Source organism: Vombatus ursinus, unplaced genomic scaffold, assembly GCF_900497805.2.
Source record: "Vombatus ursinus unplaced genomic scaffold, bare-nosed wombat genome assembly UNPS02014801.1, whole genome shotgun sequence".
Taxonomy (NCBI): domain Eukaryota; kingdom Metazoa; phylum Chordata; class Mammalia; order Diprotodontia; family Vombatidae; genus Vombatus; species Vombatus ursinus.
This window is the reverse complement of record NW_020954579.1, coordinates 1,644,051-1,666,994: the sequence shown is the minus strand read 5'-3', so window position 1 is coordinate 1,666,994 and position 22,944 is coordinate 1,644,051. Positions and strand designations below refer to the sequence as shown.

The 22,944-nt window shown below is 44.8% G+C and overlaps 2 protein-coding genes across 5 annotated transcripts in view; one reads left to right on the top strand and one right to left on the bottom strand.

The window, feature by feature from the left end:
• Nucleotides 1-1,178: 1,178 nt before the first annotated feature.
• Nucleotides 1,179-4,461, bottom strand: MIEN1 (migration and invasion enhancer 1). Its single transcript, XM_027873113.1, has 4 exons — nt 4,356-4,461; nt 3,347-3,444; nt 1,955-2,031; nt 1,179-1,863 (listed from the first exon to the last, which is right to left on the bottom strand). Exons 1-4 carry the CDS (start codon nt 4,442-4,444, stop codon nt 1,780-1,782), a joined length of 348 nt encoding a protein of 115 aa, XP_027728914.1. The 5' UTR covers nt 4,445-4,461; the 3' UTR covers nt 1,179-1,779.
• Nucleotides 4,462-8,579: 4,118 nt separating this feature from the next.
• Nucleotides 8,580-22,944, top strand: part of GRB7 (growth factor receptor bound protein 7) — a 34,710-nt gene continuing 20,345 nt past the window's right edge. For 2 of the 4 annotated variants that reach the window (XM_027872620.1, XM_027872623.1), the window contains exon 1: nt 12,154-12,229. In XM_027872620.1, the coding sequence (XP_027728421.1) occupies nt 12,187-12,229 (43 nt within the window). In that variant the 5' untranslated portion in view covers nt 12,154-12,186. Of the gene's footprint in view, nt 8,794-12,153; nt 12,230-22,080; nt 22,117-22,944 lie in introns of those variants that run through there. The other 2 variants (XM_027872621.1, XM_027872622.1) reach the window with 2 other exon arrangements.

Genomic DNA, 22,944 nt, shown 5'->3' with positions numbered 1-22,944 from the left:
TCACACTGCAAGGGACACCAGAGAAGATGTCCAAAGGGAGATGGAAAGAGGACACATGGCTCAGAGATAATACCTCATCTTCAGAGACTGAGCACCTAACTGACTTGTTTCTACTCCAAATGGATAATACAGACATGGCAATGGGGGTCGGGGAAGGACCTCCAGATCCCTGAATCTTTTGTACATTGTTTCCTTTGAATTTTTTTTTAACTTTTTTTTTTTTAATGATGAGAAGAGTGTGTAGAAGAGATGCACCACCTTCTCTGCAAATATATTTTGGAAAACAGCTGGGCTCCTGGCCTGTGTCTGGGGATCTCTCTGCACCTTCCACCCACCTTGTCGTCATAGCTTATGTGCATCACTCTAGCCTTGTCCTAGGGGGCTAGAGCTGGGTGGCAGGACCCTGATAAGAACTGGGTGTATCCTGGCCCCATGATGGGTGGTGGTAGTGAGCAATGGGGTCTAAAACCCCTTCTCCAAGATGAATCCTGGGGACACCAGATTATGTTTAAGTGGAGCAAGCTGGATTTAGTTTAGATGTGAGGGATAGCAGAGTGGCTTAATGAACAGAGGGCCTTACAGTCAGGAAAACCTGCCATCAAGTGGCACTCGACACATACGAGCTATGCTACCTTGGGCTCTAAACTCTCAAGTGCTTCAGGCAACTCTCGGAGACTATAAATTAGAGTCGAGTTGCTAAACAGCAAAGGTGTAGGAAGTTTCCACACGGGAGTTCCCTATGCTGATGAAATCACAGGCTTGGACCAATAAATACATAAACAAACAGAAATAGTACCATTGAAGCTCCAGGATGGGAAATTCCTTCTCTGGAGGTCTCCAAGCATAGGAGAACTTTGTGAACTTGGGGGAGGGGCCATCAGATATGATGGGAAGGAAACCAACCGACCTCTGCCAACTCTCTGTTTTTAGATAAGGATTCCAAACTCCTGGTAGAAAGGGGTGTGTGTCTGTGTGTTTTTGAGTGGGACCAAGTGAGTGTGTTTGTGTTCTGGGGAGGGACTGAGACGGAAAAGGACAGATAGTTACATTCAGCTTTCTGGGCATCGATTTTCCCCTCCTCCTTCCTTCCCTTCTTTCCTTCCTTTTCCTTTCTGTTCCTTCTAGACGAATATCTTCCTAAGCTGAGAAGACACCTCAAGCTAGGTATACCGCAGAGGGGAAAGAGTAGCAGCGTCACTTTATTGCCAACAATTGGTCTTTTCCCTAGAGTAGCGGGATGTGTTGTTTGTGTGTGGGAAATCAATCAGAAGTCTGGTGGCATCTCATTGGCATTGCCAGGCGATGGAGGGTACAGGCATCTTTGAGGCACCATGTATGTGCGTGCGTGCGTGTGTGTGTGTGTACATGCATTTGTAGATTTGAAGTTTCTATGAAACACTGGGCGTGGGGATGGCAGTGATGGGGGGGGCATTTCTCCCCCCTACTCTGAGCTTGGGTTGAACCGTCCCCTCTCTAGAGAGATGGCAGCCAGGCTTGTACCTGGAATCTCTGAAGCTCTTGCCCTCTGGCTTCACCAAGAAGTGGCTGGGAGGCTGGGATCTCTCAGCACAGAGGGGGTGGGGAGAGAGGTTGATAAGACCAAGAGTGTTGTTGGGGGTGAACCGATGCTTGGTCAGTGAGATGGGCTCTCTCATCCTAATCTCCAATGAGGAAGGATTTTGCTAAGATGGAGAGGACCCCAATATGGGAGAGGCACCCAGGACAGAGGGGTATAGGGAAGGAGCCCTGGCCCAGGAGGGAACTGGAGACCTTGCAGGGTCACAGGATGACACAAGGGGGGCGGCTATTGGTGATCTTTTGCAGAGGTTCTCCACTACTGGCTCTTCGGATAGCCTCAATGAGCTGAGGGAAGAGAAGGGGAGATTTGTGAGAGGGTATGGAATGGGTCAGCTCTAGTGTCCCCTTCCCTCATCCCTATCCCTGGGCTACTCACATCCTTTTCGTAGGGAAATCCTCCGTTCTCTAGCTTGGAAAAGACCAATTGCCCATTGATCTCAATCTCAAAAGCTCCTGATGGGAAGAAAGGAGGTATAGTTTGAGGGGTCAGAGGTCAGGAGTGAGGACAGACCCCAGGACCACACAACCCCATTCCACAGACATCTTGGGCTCCCAATGTATCTTGGCACCCCACCCTTGGCTTGTTTCCTCTGAGCTACCTACTTACTAAAATCAGCCTAACTCCAGGAAGAGACTCAGGCAGAAGGGTCTTGTAGTCTATATAGAGGAAGCAACTAGGGACCCCAGGTCTCCTCCCTGTGCCCTGTGCTTGTCACTAGATCTGGGTTCAAGGCCCACACTTGCTACTTACTAGATACACTAGCCTTCTGACTGTTCCAGGAGTAAGACACCATCTCTTGGCTCTAGATATCTTCTCTGGCAGTCCCCCATGCCTGGAATGCTCTCCCTCCTCCGCTCCGAATACTGACCTCCCTGGCTTCCTTTTAGTCCCAACTAAAATCCCAACTTCTATTCCCCAACCCAATTCTAGGGCCTTCTGATTTATCCTGTATATAGCTCATCTGTATATATTTGCTTGCATGTTGTCTCTCCCATTGGACTGTAAGGTCCTTGAGGGAAGGGACTGTCTTTTGCCCCACTGTATCTCCAGCACTTAACACAATGCCTGGTACATAGTAAGCACTTAATGTTTATTGAACTGAATCAGACGTATGCCTGGGAAAGATGCTTTTACTATAAGAAGCTGGAAAGGACCTTGAAGCTCAATGTCCAACCTCTTCATTTCTACAGAGGGTCAAACAGCCTCAAACAGGTTAAGTGATTTGCCCAAGGTCACAGAGTAGGGGTGGCCAGATATGAACTAAGGTCTCTAGTAGATGTAATGACCTTTTCATTATTCTTCATTGTTCTCTTTAATCACTTAATCTCTGAATCTTTATTTTCCTCATCTGTACAAGGGGGTTCAAAATCGAGCTCTCACAGGAGCTCTGTTGGGGAATCAAAGGAAGTAATGCCTGTGAAAGCACCATAATAGCTCCCAATGTCCACCTGCTAAGTGGCACAGGATTTCTGACGGGAAATAGGACTCATAGGACAAAACTGGGGATTTTGGATTTGTTGTTTTGGATTTGTCCCTGAGAACAGGGGCCTAGATTCCTTTTGGCATCTCTATGTGCTTTACATCTGGCAGGACCTTTGTAAATGCTGGCTGGATTGACTGGAATTGAGACCCCCTCTTTCCTAACACATCACTTCCCTCAGTGGGGGAGGGCAGCCCCAAGCCCTGTCCCTGCCTCTACCCCACTGTCTCCCATCCCCAGAGTCCCAAGGGCCCTCTTCCATGCCTCCTCCCCTCAATACTCCTCACCGGTGCTCCCAAGGCGTGACTCAATCTGGATGCCAGGGTACTCTTCCTTCACAGCACTGGCCAGCTCCAGGTAGGTGGACTCAAATCCACAGGGTTCACTGCAGGAGCAAGAATTTGAGAGTTTTGTTTTTTTTTTGTTTTTTTTTTGAGGGAAGAGAAGGGAAAGGAAGATAAAGGGAAGGTAAGGGACATGAAAGGAGATATGAAGAGAAAGGAGATGAAGGGAAGGGAGGGGAGGGGAAGAGAGAAGAGATGAGGGGAAAGGAGATAAAGGGAAAAGAGGGGAGAAGAGATGAGAGGAGAGAAGGGGGAAGGGAAATTTGATGGGAGGGGAAATAAAGGGAGGGGAGGGGAGGGAAGGAGAGTGGAAGGATAAAGGGAGTTAAGTAGAGTGAAGAGGATAGGAGGGATGATGAAAGGAGAGAAAGAGAAGAGGGATGAAGGGAGAGGACAGGGATGAATGGAGGGGAGGAATGAGGGAGGGGATGAAGAGAGAAGAGGGGAGGGATAACGGGAAAAGAGGGGAAGAGGTATGGGGAGAAGAGGGGTAAATAGAGAGGAGAGAGAAGAGATGAGGAGAAGGATAGTGGAACAGAAGAGGAGAAGGATAGTGGAAGAGAAGAGGAGGGATAAGGTAGATAAAGGAAAGAGAAATGAAGGGAAGGGGGGAGGGGAAAAGAAGAGGGGGAGGAGGGGGAAGAAGAGGGAGAAGGAACAGGAGAGGGAAAGGGGGAGGAAAAGCTGGAGGAAGAGGAGAGAAGAGGGATGAATGGAGAGGAGGGATGAGGGGAAAGATGTTGGGAGAAGAGGGGAGGGGAGGGATGATGTAGATAATGGAAAGGGAAATGAAGGGAAGAAGGGAGGAGAAGAAGGGAAAGGGGAAAAGAAGAGGAGGAGGAGTGGGGGAGGGAAGGAGGGAGGAAGAGCTGGAGGAGGAGGAGGAGGTGGGGGGAAGGAGGGGGGAAGGAGGAGGCAAGGGGAGGAGGGTCCCCCCTCGCGCCCCCCTCACCAGTACTCCACCACGATGCGGACCCCACTGCCGGGCAGGGGCTCCCCGGGAGGGGACTCTCCGGCGTCGGCCCCGGGCTCCGCGCTCATGGCTCCGCTGCGCTCTGCCGCGCTCCCGCCCCGGACCGAGCCGGCCAGGCAGGCACGCTGACCGGCTGAACCCGAGCCTGCAGCCCCACCGCCGCTTCCGGGTGTGACGCAGCGCCGGGACACGTCACGCGCGGCCGGTCCGGAGGCGGGGCGTCGTGGGGGCGGTGCCTGCCCGCAGACGGGTCAGGTGGGGGCGGGGCTAGACAAGGGCAGGGGCCCCGGCTCGTCTTCTGGATGGCTGGCGGGGATGCAGCGCCCTCTGCTGCGGAGAGCCGGTGCTTGGGGTGTCACTGGATCTAGGTCTGGGTCTTTAACTTTCCTTTCCCAGCGCGAAGTCCTGCAACAGTCTTCCTTTCACTGTCGGCGCCCACCGCGAGCCCTGGACTTTCCTCCTTCCGTGCCTTTGCTCACGCTGCTCTCTATAACTAAATCATCCTCCACGACCCTCCCCTGTTGAATTTCTGCTTATGCTTTATTTTTTTCCCATAGCAAAAGCAGTGAATAGAATTAATAGTAAGAAAAGTAATAATAGTAGCATTTGTACGAGATTTAAAGTGCTCTACAAACATCTCATTTAAGACTTATGGTAACTCTGGGAGGTAGGTACTATTATTATCCCCATTTTACAGATGAGGAAACTGAGGCGGGCAGAGGTTGTGACTTGCCTTGGGTCACACAGCTAGTAAGTGCCTGAGGTCACATTTGAACTTAGGTCTTCCTGGCTCCACGCATCCATCCCAACACCTAGCTTTCTCTAAAAGTAGCAACAAAACATTCTCCCATAAACCTGAACCACAATCTCTCACAAATTATGCACAGCATCAGTGTCTACCCATGTTTTAAAGGAATAGGAGATTGGTCTTGTGATTTATACAGGTGCAGGCAATACCCAGGTGAGCAAACTTCTTCTACCAGTGCAGATTGACACCTCTTTGACTTGAGTCTTAAAGATTAAGTGATTTGGGGGCAGCTAGGTGGCACAGTGGACAGGGCACCGGCCCTGGAGTCAGGAGGACCTGAGTTCAAATTCAGCCTCAGGCACTTGACACTTACTACCGGTGTGACCCTGGGCAAGTCACTTAACCCTATTGCCTAGCAAAAAAAAAAAAAAACAAACAAACAAAAAAAGATTAAGTGATTTGCCAAGGGTCACACAGCCAGTATGAAGGAAGGCCTTGAGTATAGGTCTTCTGTCTTCAAGGCTAGTTGCTTATGCCCTGTAAGTCAAGCTATGGCTCTCCATGCTTTAAAGCCCAAATCTCCTCCATAAAGCTTTCCCTGCTTCATCCGAAGCATCTTCTCCTTCAGACCTCACATAGTCGTTTGTTCTGTGCTTCTCTGATGTTCTTATTGCAAACAGTTGTTGAAGTTTGTCTCATTCCATTTTTAGCCGATGTTCCATGAGAGCAGGAACTGAGTCTTATCTAAACTTTGTTTCTTTCTGTGTCTAGTAAGATACTCTGTACAAAGTAGCAACTTAATAACTTCTTGTTGAATTGAAGTGTAACCTTGGGAAAGCATCTTAATCTCTCTGGGACTCAGTTTCCTCTTCTGTAAAATGAAGGAGTTGGACCAGACAGTTTTATGGTTCTCTGATCTTGTGAGTTGAACTCTGTGTGTGTGTGTGTGTGTGTGTGTGTGTGTGTGTGTCTAATCCATCCTGGATTCCTCCAGTTGCAGAAACAGTTTCCAATTCTTTCTCATTTGAACCTTAGAGGGTGCCAGGTCCTCCCAGCTCTCCATATCAAGATTTCCCTGGTGCTCTGTGCTGTTGTTTTTCTCCTAAGCATCATGCTCAAATTACACAGCTTAAAGAACAAGCAGTTACACTGCTGGAAAAAACAAATTCAACAAACATTTATTGAGGAGGTGGCATGGTATGGTGGAAAGAGCCCAGGAACTAGAGGCAGAGAATCTGGGTTTGAATTCTACTGCTGATGCTTTCTGCCTCCTTGGGCAAGTTACTGAACCTCCATGGGCCTCAGTTTCCTCATCTGTAAAATGAGGGGGTTGGATTAAGTGACCCCCTTCTAGCCCTAGACCTGTGCTCCAAAGAGACTTCTTACTTTATGCCAAATAGCACAAATAGCAAGAAAAGGCAGGCACTGCCCTGTCTTCAGGGAACTGACAGTATAGAAGGGGAGAGAAGATACTTAATTGAAAACACACACACACACACACACACACACACACAAAAGGAAAAGAAAACATATTGCATTTCCTTATCTGCAAAATGGGGATAATGAAGGCCTCCAAGTGCCTACATCATAGGATTTGTTTTGAAGATCAAATTAGATAATGAAAAGTGCTTTGAAAACTTTAAAATGCCCTAGCAGCGTCAGCAGTGATGACGATGATATGCAATAATTCTTACTGATATGGTAGCACTGTTCAGACAGGGCATCAATGGCCTTCAGAAGGTCTAGGGTGGCTCCTGTCAGGATGGTGATGGCTTCTTTCACAAGTCACAGTGGGGGCCACTGACTCCCTCTCTCCTTGTAATGACTCTCATTACTTTGTAATGAGGTACGGAAAATTCAGATGAGCCCTGCTAAGAAAAGGTAGGGGTGGAGTGGGTGGGAAATCAGAATTACCAGATAGCCAGCTCTAAGTGCCTTAGTCATGATAATGTTTTCATTTTGTAGAGAACACCTAGTAGGTGCTGAATTAATGCATGTTGAGCTGGATGAGGGGAATTCTGAGGGCTACTTGAATATAAATTATGTTGGGTCATAGATTTAGAGATGGAAGGGACCTCAGAAACTCTCTAGTCTAATTCCCCCATTTTTGTTGCAAGCACATAGTAGGTGCCGAATTAATACTTGTTGAGTTGAATGAGGGGGATTCTGGAGGCTAATTGGATATACACATGTTGGATCATAGATTTAGAGATGAAAAGGACCTCAGAGGCTATTTAATCCAATTCCCCCATTTTACAGATAAGGAAAGTGAGGGCCAGATGAAATGACTTGCCCAAGTAAGCCTAGACTTACTTAGCCAGTAAGTAGCACAGCCAGGATTTGAACCCTGAGTCCTCTGACCCCAAATACATTGCTTTTTCCATTTTAAACACATTGCCTCCTAAGGAGCTTATTCTTGTAAACACTTAGTTGGCAGAACCAGCATTTGTTGCATTTCCCAGATCCTGGGAAGCTCACTTCACCTGGCCCTACAATTATCATTATTACCTTCCCTTCCCACACTGGGCAATGACTCCAATTGTCATACTCTAGAGATGGCTTCTAGCATCATACCTAACTCACTTAAAGATCCTCCCCAGGGAGGCAGATGGAGCTACTGGGGGCCAGTATCCACTTTAATAGAATGTCAGAAATGGAAGGGGCCTTTGAGATCACCAAGTATTACAAGGGAACTGAGGAACCTGGATCCTGTGATTTCCAACCAGAGCTGGGAGTAGAATCCAGGGCTCTGAGGAAGGAGCAAAAAAAAAAAAAAAAAAAAAAAGCAGTTATTAAGTACATCTGTGCCAGGCATTGTGCTAAGCACTTTACAAATGTTATTTCATTTGATCTTCACAACTCTTCGAGGTAGGTGTTGTTATTACCCTCATTTTAAAACTGAGGCAGACAGAGGTTAAATGATTTGCCTGTGGTCACATAACTAAGTGTTATAGGCTAGGCTTTGAACTTAGTGCTTCCTGACTCCGGGCCCAGTGCCCTATCCACTGCACCAGGAAGAGCTGAGGTGTCCAAAATGGCTCTGGAAAGTCAAAGTGGGGCTCAAGGGCTGAATAGGCCAAGAGGGTCAGTCACCTCCTAGACATGAAACCACTTTCAGAATCTGCCCTCTGCCCCAAGGGTGGGGATGGTGGAGGGTGGCACCCATGCCCTAGACCATGTCCCTCGTTGACTGGTTGGCTGTTTAGGGGGAGGGGGAGGAACTGCATGCTCCTTCCCTCCCCCTCTTCCTGGGAGCCGAAACCTTAGGTGTCCCCCTCTAGTGTGAGTGGGAGCCGCTAGCTGCCCTGGACACCTGGGCCCCTCCCCTCTTGCCTCCCCCCACCTCCTGCGACACCTGGGTCCCAAAGGCGTGGATTAGAACAGCACAAACACTCCCCACCCTAGTGGCCAGAGGAGTATTCTCTTGTTTTCTCCTCCCTCCTTCCTCCTGGCCCCGCCTCCACCTTTCCAATCCCAGTCACTTTACCGCCTTTCCAGCCTTTCCTCCCGGTTCTACCACCTCTCTACTCCCTCCTCCCTCTACCAGCACATTTTCTGGAAAGAGAAACTCAGGAATCTGACCCTGGTGTCCTGGACCCTCAGCTGTCACCAGACAGAGCTGGACATTGGACCCCAGGCATTTGGGCCTCTCATACTGAGGCTTCCCAGGTAGGAAGACAAATATCTATCAAAGATAACAACCTCTACTCACTCTTATGCCTAGTATCTTTGTACCTGTTGTCTGTGCCAGAGCCCTTTGCAGGTGGCCATGATGTCTAGTGGGCAGTGTCATAACCCCAGCCCCGTTCCCATGATGGCAGGTAGGGATGAGGAATCTATGAAGGTTGGAGGGCTAAGGAACCTGCGAAGGTACTGGGATGGAGGTGGGTGGAGGGGAGATACAGGTGGTTAAGGGCAAAGTACATCCCTTCCCCAACGGATGGCCCCAGCCAGGTGTGTACTACCAACACTCAGGGTCCAGGTAAGGGCTAAGCTTGGCACCCTTTTCTGTCTCCTCCTTTGACATACCTGGGACCTGGGGGCGCCCTACTGCCCAGCTCCTTCCTTCTTGGTTTCTGTCCTGCCCATGGCTTCTTCTCTCACCTGTTTCTTCCCTCTCTCCATGTCGTCCCTTTGGGCTCACTGTGACTCCTTCATCTCTAAAGATTTTTTCTGTTTCTCTGTGGGGAAAAATTTGCCAGTATTTTGTCAGTTGGAGGGTGGCAGCAAAAGGGAATCTTTTCTCATTTGGGTGATTTCTGCTTCCCCTGGACAGCCTTCCCCCTTCCCTTCCTAAAAGGGAGATGGGGATGGGGGGAGGCATTAGTTGGAGGCTCAGTGTCGCAGTAAACCCCCATTCCTGTTCACCTCTGCAAGCCTACTGTGAGCTTGCCCCAATTTGGAGCCCGGATTGGGATTCCCCAAGATCTGTTTAGAAAGTGGTCTATCTGGGGTTCCTGAAAACTCCATTTGGGGGAGCAGTAAGAGGATTAGGTCACACTGAATTAGGATTGGTTTTTGGGAGAGAGGAATTAATTGTTCTTGATTTTTCCCCAACTCTCCTTTTGTTTCTCAGTGGACTGAGGTGAATGGGCTCAACACCGTTCCACACCTTTCAGCTCCCTAGTAAAATAGCTTAAATTTCAAGGATCTTGTTGACTGGGTGCTAGCTATGTCAGAGAACGGGGGTGAAGGGCATGGGGATGTCCTCCAGTGATGCCCCAGCTTCAGGGCAAGAAACTGTGGGGCTGGATGTCTGGATCCCTGCTAGAGAGACTAGAGAATGGGGCGATTAGGGTCCAAGTGCCTCATTTCCCACTGTAGGATGAAGTAGGAAAGCTCTCAGTACCCATAAAAGGATGTGGGGGTAGTTGGGGCCCATTCTTACTATAACTCATTCTCTTTATGGGGAATTTCAATTTCACTTCCCCAGTGCAGCTTCAATAAAGATTGAGGATAAGAAATCTGTTACTTTTGGACTCTGCTTCCCCCCCAAAAAAAATCAGCTTGGGGGGAGCTATCCCCCCCAAGAGTAAATAACCTATAATGATTAACCCGAATCAGATTCTGGCCACTTTTGCATATTTTCCAAATTAAACTTTAAAAGAATTTCTCCCCCTTCCAGAGACAGACTGCACCTTTGTTGTGAATTTCTTCTTGTGGGTAGTTGGACCTCAGATTCCTGGTATCTTCCTACCTGATGCAAAGGTCAGGGTAGAGGTCATCCTAGGTCTCTATATTGTTTACCAGTGACCTCCCATAGTTGTATCTCAAATATTCCCCCTTTTCTTCCCAAATCTCATTTAAAGGGAGAATCTGGAATTCTCCCCCCATGGGATAGGTTCATTCCCTACAAATGGGTACATAGGGTCTATCTCAGCGTAGGGAGAAGGGAGGACCTTCGCCAAATAACCTCTGGACCCTTTTCCATTGTCCAGTCCTACCTCTTCAATCTTTACATAATTTTTCCAGTGTTTCCCCTGCCCTACACACTACCCCCACACCTCCAGTGCCCCACTGAGAGTTTCCAAGGCTGTGATGTTTAGAGCAAGACTTAGAATATTTAATATTGTGGTGCTCCTCTCCTAGGTTTTGCTAGCCAGGTGGGGCAAGTTTCAGGAAGTAAACAAGGAGGCTGGGGACAGAAAGGGGGTGGGGAAGAGAGCTTCCGGGGAACTTAGGGTGGGAGGGGAATACTTTGAGGTGCGGAGAGCTTCGGTGGAGTACGAGCTTCTTTGGAGCACGGAAGTCTGGGGATGCCTGAGGGCAATTCCCCTATTTCGTGAACCTTTTCCCTCTATACCTCTGAAACTTTTATGTGTATTCTCCAAACCAGTTTGGTAGGTGTGGGAGGACAGACTGGCCATTCCAACTTTGTCCCTCTGGGTCTCTTCTCCTTGTCCTGTTCACCTCACATACTTTACGATTTTTCCCTCCACTGCGGTGATCCTGGCTTCCCTGTTCCACAAAGTAGGGTCTGGGACATGAAGGGAGCAGGGAGGTGGAGAGACTACATAACCAGCATTCCCGCACCCCTCACCCCTCCATCTCATCCCTGTGTCTGGTCTTCTGCCCACAGACTGGAAAGCAGTATATTGTAAGGCGGGCTAAGTCATTTATCCTCTGTCAGCCTTTGTCCACTCCCCTATTTTGGCAGAACTATCTCCTCCTTTTTACTCACGCCCTCCATAGGGGATGCCATTTAGTGCTACCCTGTGTTCAGGGACTTGGGAGGGAGGGGAGGAGTTGGGTATGTTGGAGGGCCCTAAGAGAGCTCATCCACTTCTCCTCCCAAACACATAATGAAATAAGCACACCCCTTCTTTGCCCATGATTAGACTGAAGGAAGGACCTCCTAGGGATGTTGGCTGATTGTCAACTCTCCCCCCTCATCAACAAAACTCCCTTCATTGAGTTTGGAGGATGTCTTCATCTCTTCTATGTTGTTTTGTCTGGAGTCATCTTTGTCTTAGCAACATCCCTCCTCCTTTGTCTTTTGGCTTTTTATGCTATTTCTGGGTCTTCTCTCTCTTTGTATGTCTCTAACCTTAGGAGTTCTGAACCTTTCTTGTGTCATGGATCCTTTTCACAGTCTGGTGAAGTCAATGGCCCTGTTTTCAGGAAAAGGTTTTTTTTTTTTTTAAATTGAGAGAAGTGCTCCATTTCACTTAGGAGTTAGTGAAAATAAAGATGTCATTGTTTTACCATCCAAGTCTATAGATCCTCTGAAATCCTTGGACCTCAGGGTAAGACCCTTTGGCTTTCATTTTAGGGGTGAGTTGGGGAAGCCCTGTCTCCTTGCCTCTATAGGCCCCAGGGACAGAGTTGGCAAAGGGTTATCTCAGGTCAAGCTGAGTGTAGGGGGGTGGGGTGTCCTGGGAGTGTGATGGCAGACTAGGAGGCCAGGAGATCTGTGGGGTGCGAGGGAGTCAGGTTCCCTAGGAGTGGGGTGGAGTGAGGAGGGGAGGGAAGGCTGGGCCTGACAGGGCTGGGCCAAGACAGAGTTAGAGTGGGGCATCCGAGCCTTTCTGTACACAGTGCAGGGAGCAGAGAGGACAGCATATGGAGGCACTGGGATCCCCTCCTGAAGCTGGTTGTGTTCCAGGTGGGTCTGTAGGCAGGGGGCAGCTAGGAAACCTGGAAAGCATCATTGCCCCTCACCAGGAATGGCTCTATGGGTAGTTGGAAGAGTGGGGGACTGGAGAAGGCACTAAATAGGAACCAGAAGGGGGGGCTGCTGGGTGTTTAGGGAAGCTTCAGGCCACCTCTTCCACCCTAATATACAGTTGCCCCCTGACCTTTATCTGCCCCCCACCTTGTTTTGTATGAGTTGGGGTGGGGGTGGGAGGAGCAGGTTGTTTGTGTTTCTCCAAAGCCAGGAAGTTGTGAGGATGAGTCAAGGTTGAGTGGAGAGCCCCAGGCATCTCTACCTCACCAGCCCCTCCCTGACTCACCTGCCTCTTCTGTCTCTTCTGTCTCCCTCTTCCTTCTTCCTCCCCAGATCCCAAATCCCCTCTGCTATACCCACACCCCCTCAGGACTAGCAGTGTCTATTTTTTCCTGCTCCCTGCCTTGTACCTTTCTTCACTGCCCAAGCTCAATGTCCACCACCCCACCCCCACTCCCTTGGGAGCCAAAGGAGGGGAGGGCATCTAGGAAGTCAAAATAAGTTGTTGTCATCTGTCTGTGCTACCCACAGGTGGCATTAGACAGGACTGGACTGGCTGTGCCAGTCTTTGGGGTGCCTTTTGGGCAGAACTCAGTTTTTGCTGCCCATGTTGATGATGCCAGGCAAGCAAGATGGGTACAGTGGGGGTGGCAGGGGTTGATAATCTGGTGTTGGTGTTGGTTGCTGACAGATGGCAGGATGGGTAGGTGTTCACCTTGTCAGAGCTAAGAGAGATAGAGACAGAGACAGCCAGAGTCAGCGGCAACTGGTTCAATAGACCAGGTAAGGTGGTCCACAGTCATTCTCATTTGTGTTGGGGCTAAAGGGAAGAGAATCTTCACACACAGGTAAGACATGTCCTATACTACAGCAGGCTACAGGATAGAGTGTCTTAGGGTTTCTTCTTCACTGGGGAAGGACAAATGGGTCAGGTTCCTGCCAGCCCCTCCGCCCCACCCCCTTAGCCACAAGTTCTATAGCACTCTAGGGAATTACCTACTTGGACTCAGCTGCCTATTTCACTGGGGGTTTCTTGCTTTGGTTTCACTGTGCTACCTCCCATCCCTAAATGAGGCCTCTCTTCTGAGGAATTTATCCCAATTGTCACCCTTTACCCCTCTTGCTTGTGGGCTAAACTCACCTGCCTGGTTTCCTGCTATACAGTTCTCCCCCCTCCCCCTAGTCAAATCATGAATACTGCCAGCTCCCTCCACGCACGTCACTAGCAGGTGTTGCCACAACACGCCTCTGGCATCTAGGCCCCTGCCTGGTAGCTGGAAAAGTGGCCTGCCAAAACCCAGAGTAGAGCAGGGCTAGAAGGGCCCTGAGGCCTGTGGAAGAAACCCTGCCCTCTTTGCTTTTTTGCTGTCAATCTCAGGGGTACCTCCCTACCAGGAATGGCACTGTGGGTGGGTGGGGTGGTGGTAGTGGTGAAAAAAGAGAGACTAGAGAAGGGATAAGCTAGAGTGGCCTGACCAACCCCCCTCACCTTACCCCACCCTAGGCATTCTGTCTGGCATCATAAGGGTGTGACTGATTAGTGTGTGGGTCTTGAGGGTGAGAGAAAAGACCCCAGGATTATAGATTCCTGGGACTGGAAGGGACCTTTAAGGCTTGCTCATACCTGCACAGGATGGGTGCTACATCCTAGACAAAAGATCATCCAGCCTTCATTTAAGGACTTATTCTGATGAATGAATGAGTGAATGAATGCCAAAGCATTTAAGTGCTACTGTATGCCAAGCCTTGTGCTCAGTGCTGAAACTACTGGTAGGTAGGTAGCACATTCTATCTTTGGACAGTTCGAATTTTAAATAACTTCTTCCTTGTTATTCAGTCGTGTCTAACTCTCCATGACCCCATTTAGGATTTTCTTGGCAGAGATACTGGAGTGGTTTGTCATTTCCTTTTTCAGTTCATTTTACAGATGAGGAAACTGAGGCAAACAGGGTGAAGTGATTTGCCCAGAGTCACACAACTAATAAGTGTCTGAGGTCAGATTTGAAACTCAGAAAGATCAATCTTCCTAACCCCAGATTTAGTGCTCTATCCACTGTGCCTCCTAGCTGCCCAGCTTCTTTCTTATATCAAGCTAAAATCTGCCTCTTGACAACTTCTTTCCACGGTTCCTTAATATTACCCTCTAGGGGTAAAGAGAACAAGTCCAATTCCATCTGACAAGAAAACTATCTTTCATAGTAACAATAATAATAATATTTATGTAGCATTTGAAAATTTGCAAAGACATTTAAAAATATGATCTTATTTTAGCTTCATAATAATCCTGGGAAGTAAGTGCAATTATTATCCCCATTTTACAGATGAGGAAATTGAGGCACAGAGAGATTAAGTGATTTGTGAAGGGTCACACAGCTAGTACTTGAGGATATTACATTCCTCTAAGTGCCCTGTATTCCAAGTTAAACATCCTTAACTCCTTCAGAGTCAGCATAGTGTAGGTAGCTTGCCTCCAAATCAGGAAGACTGGGGCTTCAGTTTTGCCTCTGACACATTGTGTCTGTGAGACCGTGGGCAAGTCAGTGTTCCCAGAAATTTTCCATGACTCTGTTTTGGCAGAGAAGATGTCCACCTGCATTGGTAGAGGGGGCTTCCTCACTTTCCTCACTTGGGAGTTTCCTATACCATTGAAATTACAAATCAATTCTTAATCCCAAATTCCTTCAACTAAACTTTCTAATCTAAGGCTTGGCTCCAGGCCCCTTATCACTGTCCTCAGAATACATTGTAATTTGTCAATACCTTTCTAACCTGGGCAATACAGTGTACTGTGTAACCTGGGACTGTGCAGTGGAATTATATTAGCTTCCTCATTCTGCACATAGTTCTAGTAATATAGTTAAACATTGCATCAAACTGTGTCGTAGGACCATAGATGGAGAGTTGGAACGAACCTTAGGGCTATCCAGCCCAATGCAATAAGTATTTAGTAAGTACTTACTATGTACTTAGTAGGCACTGAGTGTACAAAGACAACAGGAAAAAAAAAAACCAAAAAACAGCCTCTGCCCTCCAGCTTACAATCTCCTAGCAGGAATAAAACAAGTCAACAGATACAAATATGCATGATCATTTGAGGAGGAGGGAGAAGGTATTAACAGCTAGGGAAATCAGGAAAGGCCTTCTGTAGGAGCTGGCACATGAGCTGAGCCTTGAGAGAAGGTAGGGGTTTTCTGAGAGGCTGAGGTGAGGAGAGACTGCATTCCTGACATTCTGTACAATTGCACCAGGCATAGCCTGTGTGAAGTCACATTTGTAAAGAGTATTTATGTTCAGTAAACCTGGAGACGTAGGCTAGAGTTAGACCAGGAAGGTCCTTCAATGCTTAGCTGAGGAGTTTGTATTTTATGCTGAAGGCCATAGGGAGCCACTGAAAATTCTTGAGAAGGGGAGTTTTTGTGCTTTAGGAAGGACAAAGGCACAAAAGATTATTTTGGCAGCTCTTGTGGAAGAAGAGTTAGAGGGAAGAGATTGGAACCTGAGACCAATAAATAGGCTAATAGATTAATTAAGATAGATGAGAATTGATTCAGCCATGGGCTAGGGTTGTAGCCGTGTTAGAAGAGAGAAAGGGATAGGTACAAAAGATGTTGTGGTGGTAAGATTGACAGAACTTGGTGATTGATTGGATGTTAGGAAGAAGGAAGAGTTAAGAATGATTTCAAGTTGAAAACCTGGATGTTGGACAAATACTATTGGAAAAACTGGAACACAGTCTGGCAAAAAAAAAAAAAACATCTGAGGTAAGGTTTGAACTCAGGTCCTCCTGACCACTTAGCTGTGCCCCTTCTATCCATTCTTTAGGTCATTCTTTGAGGCATCTAGACATCGAAGTAGATAGGGCTCTGGAATAGAATCAGGAAGACTTGAGTTCAAATACAGTCTCAGACACTATCTATATAACCTTGGGCAAGTCACCTTACCTTGGGCTCCTCAGTTTTCACCTACCTCCTAGAGTTGTTGTGAGGATCAAATGAGATAATATTTGTAATTTTGTCATTGTTCAGTTGTTTCAATCATTCCAACTCTTTGTGGTCTCATTTGGGATTTTCTTGGCAAAGATACTGGAGTGGTTTGCCATATCCTTCTCCAGCTCATTTGACAGATGAGGAAACTGAGGCAAACAGGGTTAAGTGACTAGTACAAGGTCACACAGCTAGTAAGTATCTGAGGCCAGATTTTAATTTGGGAAGATGAGTCTTCTTGACTCCAGGCCCAACACTCTATCCACTTTGGCCACTTAATATTTGTAAAGCATTTAGTAAAGTGCTTAATAGGGCTTAATAATGTTTATTCCCTTCCCTTCTCACTAGGTCATTTATCCGGTTCCAAATCCATTGAATTGTTCTATTATCCAAGTCAATAAGCATTTATCTAGCACTTACTATGTGCTAGATACTGTGCTAAGCTCTGGAGATAAAAATACCTGCAAAAAGAGAACCCTTACTTCCTTATCTAGAGTTTATTATCTAGCCTTCTTTTAATTTTGCCCATAAGGATAGTGTGAGAAACTTTATCCAGTGCATTAGTGCTCTCTCTGAGGCATTCAACCAATCTACCTACCTGTAACCTTGTCAAAAATGTAAATGAACTACCTTGAATGAAGTTAGTTGGGTGTGGCCTGCTTTGGATGAACTCTTGCTGGTTTTAATAATAACAGTACCTCCCTTCCCAGGGTTCTTGTGAGGATCTGATGAGATAATAATTGTAACGTGCTTAGCACAGTGCCTAGCACATAGTAAGCACTATAATGAAGGTTAGCTATTAACATTATCATTAGCGATCACTACTTCCTTTTCACTCACAAACCATAATAGATTCTAGGGTTTACCCAGGGATTTAAGTTGAACTAGCCTCTGTCTCTATAGTTGTGAAGAAACCACTTTCTTCCATTAAAAAAAAAAATGGACATTAACCTATCTTTATTCATGCAGCTTTTCTGTTTTCTACCTTTTTCTTTTTCTTTTAAAAAAATATTAAACATATTGGTATATTTTGTTTTAGCAAGACAAACTTCCTAAAGGAATTAGTCTATTAATTGTTAGCACCAATGAAATACACATCATTTAATTTGACAGCTTGAGTCTAACAAAAACGGATAGAGTTTTGTTGCTTCTATGTAGAAATAAGGACCAAATCTGTGATTTCATTGATTAGAGGAACTTCTCTCTACCGATGCAGGTCGGCACCTTCTCTTAAAATTAATACTCTTAGAGAGTTGCTTATATCACGGAGAGGTTAAGTGATTTGTCCAGGGTCACATAACTAATATGTGTCAGAGATAGCACTTCGTTTCTTTGACACCAGTTCCGCAATACCACATTGCCTCTGACTGGTTCAGTATGTGCCTACCTTATGCCTGTAGGCATGGGTAACTAGTTCTTCTACGCTTGGGTGATCAATATCCTTACTTCTTAAAAGGATAAGTTGCTCTTCAGCCATCTAAGATGAAGGTCAGTGATGCCCTTCGGTGTCTGGAACTGCATGAACACTACGCTTCATCTCCATGTTAACTTTCTGTCCATTGCTGTGGTCATTGTCTCTATGATTCTTTTGGTTTTCCTGACCTCATTCTGTTTCACCTCATGTCAATCTTCTCATAATTCTTTGAATTCTTTATATTCATTAATTCATATTCTTCATTGTAGTGCCTTCCCTCTGTTAGTTATTTTATCTTTATCGTTTCTGTTGTTTGTTTATATATATTTATTTGTATGTTGTCTCCCCATGAAGTTGCCCTAGCTCCACTAGGAGCTTCTTTTTGTCTTTTGCTTCTTTTTGTATCCTCAGCATTTAACACACTACCTGGTACATAGTGTTATCGTTGCTGAGTCATTTCAGTCATGTCTGACTCTTCATGATCCCATTTTGGGGTTTTCTTGGCAAAGATATCTAGAGTGGTTTGCCATTTCCTTCTCCAGCTCATTTTACAGATGAGGAACTGAGGCAAACAGGGGTAAGTGACTTGCCCAGGTTCACACAGCTAGTAAATGTCTGAGGCCAGATTTGAACTGAGGTCCTCCTGACTCCAGGCCTGGCTCTGCCCTCTGGCACATAGTAGGTGCTCAATAAATGTTTATTGATTGATTGATCATCATTCCTTATGGCCCAGTAATGTTCTATTACATTCCTTTACCACATTTATTTCAGCTGTTCAGCTGTTGTTGCATGTTTATTGTTTCCAGGTTTTCATAGTCACAAATAATGCTTTTATGAACATTTTTTTTTATACGTATGTGTCTTCTTGTTGTCAGTAACCCCTTGGGATATAAGCCTAGTAATAGAATCTCTGGGTCAAAGGATGTAAACAATTGAGTAACATGGCTTGCATAATTCTAAATCATTTTCCTGTATGATTGAACCAATTTGCAACTCTACCAGCAGTAAATTAATGTGCCTGAGTTCTCTCATCTTTTAGGACCTCTGCTACCTTAAAGGGTTTGAGATGTTACCTCAGGGTTTAATTTTTTATTTTCTGATTCATAATGATTTAAACATTTTTTCAGATGGCTATTTAAAAATGCCTTCTTTGTAATAATACATTCCCATACATTTTGACCACTTGTCTAGTGGCTCTTAATATCACAAATTTGTATTTATTCTCTATAAATGTTGGTTGTCAGATTTTTAAAAAGTCAGTATTCAATGCAAGGTTGTTTCTAGTCCACATATTTTCTTATGAGTCTAGTTAACATGGATTTTATTCGTGTAAACACTTTTTCATTTTACATAATTAAGATTTTCTGTTTTGTCTTCCTTGATCTTTTCTATCATTTGTCTGGTTACAGATTTTTTTTTCCTATCTATAATTGTAAATGATAAAATGTCACATTCTTCTTTTTTTAGTGATGTGATTTTTAAAAATATTTAGATTATTTATCCATTTTCCCTAATAATTGTTGTCAGTGAAAGAATGTCTTCCTCCATAGTTTGTGTTTTGGCATTTATGGAACAATTGGCTTCTGTATGCTTTCCTTTCTTCTAATTCTTCTTATTTAGTCTATTCCGTGCATTTCCTTTTATTTTTTTCATCCAGAGCCAGATAATATTGATAATTACTGCTTTGTAGTATACTTTGAAATCTGGAAGTGCCAGGTCCTCTTCCTTCCTACTTATTTTCATTATGTCCCTTGACATTCCTGATCTTTTATTATTCTAAAGTAATTGTTTTTGTTATTCTGCCTAATTTTGTACAGCATCTCCTTGGTAATTCATTGTCTTCTCCTTCTGTCTTTTGTTCATATAAATACCCAGAGACATACATTTTCCTCTGAGAACTACTTAAGCTTTATCCCACAAATTTTAGCGTATTGTTCTATTGTAGTAATTTTTTCTAATATAATCATTGTTTCTGTGATTGTTCTTTGGCCTACTAATGATCTAAGATAATATTATTAATTTCCCTTTAGGTTTCTGTCCTTTGTTCATATTTCCCTTTTAATTAAAGTTGTTGTTGTGTTATGATCTGTAAAGAATGTATTAAATATTTCTCCCTTTATACATTTATCTAAGAGTTCTTTATGCCCTAGCACATGATCAGTTTCTGTAAAGGTGCCATGATGCATAAAAATTGGTGTATTCCTTAATAGTGCCATTCAGAGCACCGACCCTGGATTCAGGAGGACCTGAGTTCAAATCCAGCCTCAGACATATAACACTTACTAGCTGTGTGACCCTTGGCAAGTCACTTAACCCCCATTGCCCAATCAAAAAAATAAAATAAAATAATAAAAAAAAATAGTGCCATTCAATAATCACCAAAGGCATTTAATGACCAGGTTTTGTTTTTAAGATGTATTCTTCAAATTTTTCATTTTTTCTTATCTTTCTGTTAGATTTTGTCTAACTTTGAAGTAGGCTCATTGAAATCATCCATAATATCTTCCTATCAAAGGCTTAAAATTCAGTTAACTTTTCTTTAAAGTGTTATTGTTCAGTCGCTTTCAGTTGTGTCCAATGCTTTGTGACCCCCATTTGGGGTTTTCTTGGCACAGATACTGGAGTGGTTTGCCATTTCCTTCTCCAGTTTATTTTACAGATGAAGAACTGAGTCAAACAGGGGTAAGTGACTTTCCCAGGGTCACACAGCTAGTTAAATGTCTGAGGACTCTGGGTGCAGTGTTCTATCCACTGTACCACCTAGCTGCCCTTTTTTCCAAGTACTGAGCTGCTATACCATTTGGAACATACATATTTAATATTAATTTCATTTCATTATCTATAGTACCTTCAAGTATAATGTATTTTCTTTGCTTGTGTCTCTACTCTTGTCTGAGAACATGATTTGGGTTTTTTTAATTCTCTTGAGACAGCCTAATGTGGTGTAGGCTTAGTGTAGTTGGTGGGGGTGCTGGTAAATGTTTAGCAACCAGCTCTATGAACAACAACAGCAAAAAAAGTGCCGCACACTTTTAAGTTTCATCTGCATTATTAACATTTTCTTCATCGCTTTCTTAAATCTAGACAATAAAAAACCAGTATTATGCCAGTCCTTGATTTGTACTTCTACTGTTTTCTAAGGTATAAATAGTGCTCATACTGAAATTTTAACACTTGGTGAGAGCAGGTAGGAGCTGCTCCTACTGCAGCATAGCCCTGTAGATATCCCAGATGACACTTCAGGTATTGCAGTAACTATAGCAAGCGCACATTAAGTTCTTACCCTCCCTTCTGTAAGCCTTCAGAAAGACATTTTACTCTTAACCAATAAAGGGATGCAGTTTATAGTTTTGTCCACTAGGTGGCAAGACATTGCACTAGCCACCAGCACAGTGAACCCTTCTTGCAGGTGTTAAAAATTCCCTTCTATCTGCAGGTGCAAACAGCTCGGCCCCCACCAAGTTTCCACCTTTGACTCTAGATGTGTAACTATGGGCAAATTATTTAATGTCGTCTGTACAATTTGCTAGTAATTACTATGGCTGTTTATGCAGAGTAAATTATTAATGTAGAAGAGACAGGTGGTATTGCTAGTGAATAGAGAGCCCTCAAAAGAGAGCTGACCTTAGGGTCACTAAGACCTGAGTTCAGGTACTGCCTCAGACACACACTGGCTGTGGGACTCTGGGCAGTTCACTTTAACTCTCTGTGGTCCTGAGTAGTTGGATATTTGCATCAATAGAAGAGATTTTCTCACTGGCAGTTTCCTATACAATTGTACTTATCTGATAAGGATACTATAAAAGTCAAATGAAATGGTGTATGTATGTATGTATGTATGTGTGCATGAATGCATGTAGATAGAACATGCTACTATGTGCCAGTCACTGTACTATGGGAATAGAAACACAAGCAAGCAAGACAGTACCTGCCCTCAAGGAGCTTACATGATGAAAGATAATTCTTTTTAAAAAATTTAATAGTATTTTATTTTTTAAATTACTTTAAGATTAAAATTAAAAATTACATGTAAAGACATGTACATGACAGTTTTCAACAGTCATTTTTTAAAAGACTTTGAGTTCCAAATTTTTCTCCCTCCCTCTCTCCCTTCTCCCCTTCCCAAGATGGCAAGGATCTACATGTTGATCACATAAAACATATTTTCACATCAGTCATGCTGTGAAAGAAGAAACAGGACAATAGGAAAAAAAATACGAAAAAAAGTGAAAACAGTATGCTTCAATCTACATTCAGATTCCATCAGTTTTTTCTGTGGATGTGGATAGCGTTTTCCATCATGAGTCTTCTGGAATTGTTGGATCATTGTATTGCTGGGAATAGCTAAGTCAATCACAGTTGATCATCACACAATGTTACTGTGTATGATGTTCTGGTTCTGCTCCTTTCACTCAGCATCAGTTCAGGTAAGTCTGCTGAAAGATAACTTTTTTTTTTGTCCAGGGTCACACAGGTAGTAAGTGTTACATGTCTGAGGCTGGATTTGAACTCAGGTCCTCCTGACTCCAAGGTTGGAGCTCTATCCGCTGCGCCACCTAGCTGCCCCTGAAAGATAATTCTTAAAGGGGAACTGGAAAGGGTATGCACCCTAGTTTGAGGCAGTAGACACTCTATGTAGCCCAACCCAAGCCCACCGTGCTACTACTCCTGAGTCATCTTCATGACTTGCCACTGTTTACATCTCCTCCCTCTGACTCCTTCCACCTCTTGCTCTGAGAACAGTAATTCAAGTCAACACTACATTCCTAAAATGAACATGGCAGTGAATTGCCCCATGACTTCATTTATTGTCCCTCTGACTTCCCTGAGCATTGGATTCCTCCCTGGCTACCACTTGCCTGTGTATGTGCCTTCCTCTATTAGAATGTAAATTTTTTGAGGGAGGAACCAGCTTGCTTTGTTGTATTTATATCCCCAGCTCAGTGCCTGGTATGTAGTAAGTGCTTAATAAATGTTTTTTTCATTCAAATAACAAGGCAAAGAACTTGACCTGGATTCTATGAGAATATAAGATGGTACTCTTCAGGATTATGGGAATAAGACAGTTTCTCGTTTTAGCCTTCCCATTCCCCTCTTGTCTGGGAAATCACCTGGCTCAGTTTCCACTCTCTATATTCATGACTCACAAGAAGAAATTTTCCTGTGACCACATGTTTATTAAACAGTAGGGTAAAAATTAAAAAGAAATTATCACAAGTTTCATTCCAATCCTCTCCAAATCTCTTTCTGATTAC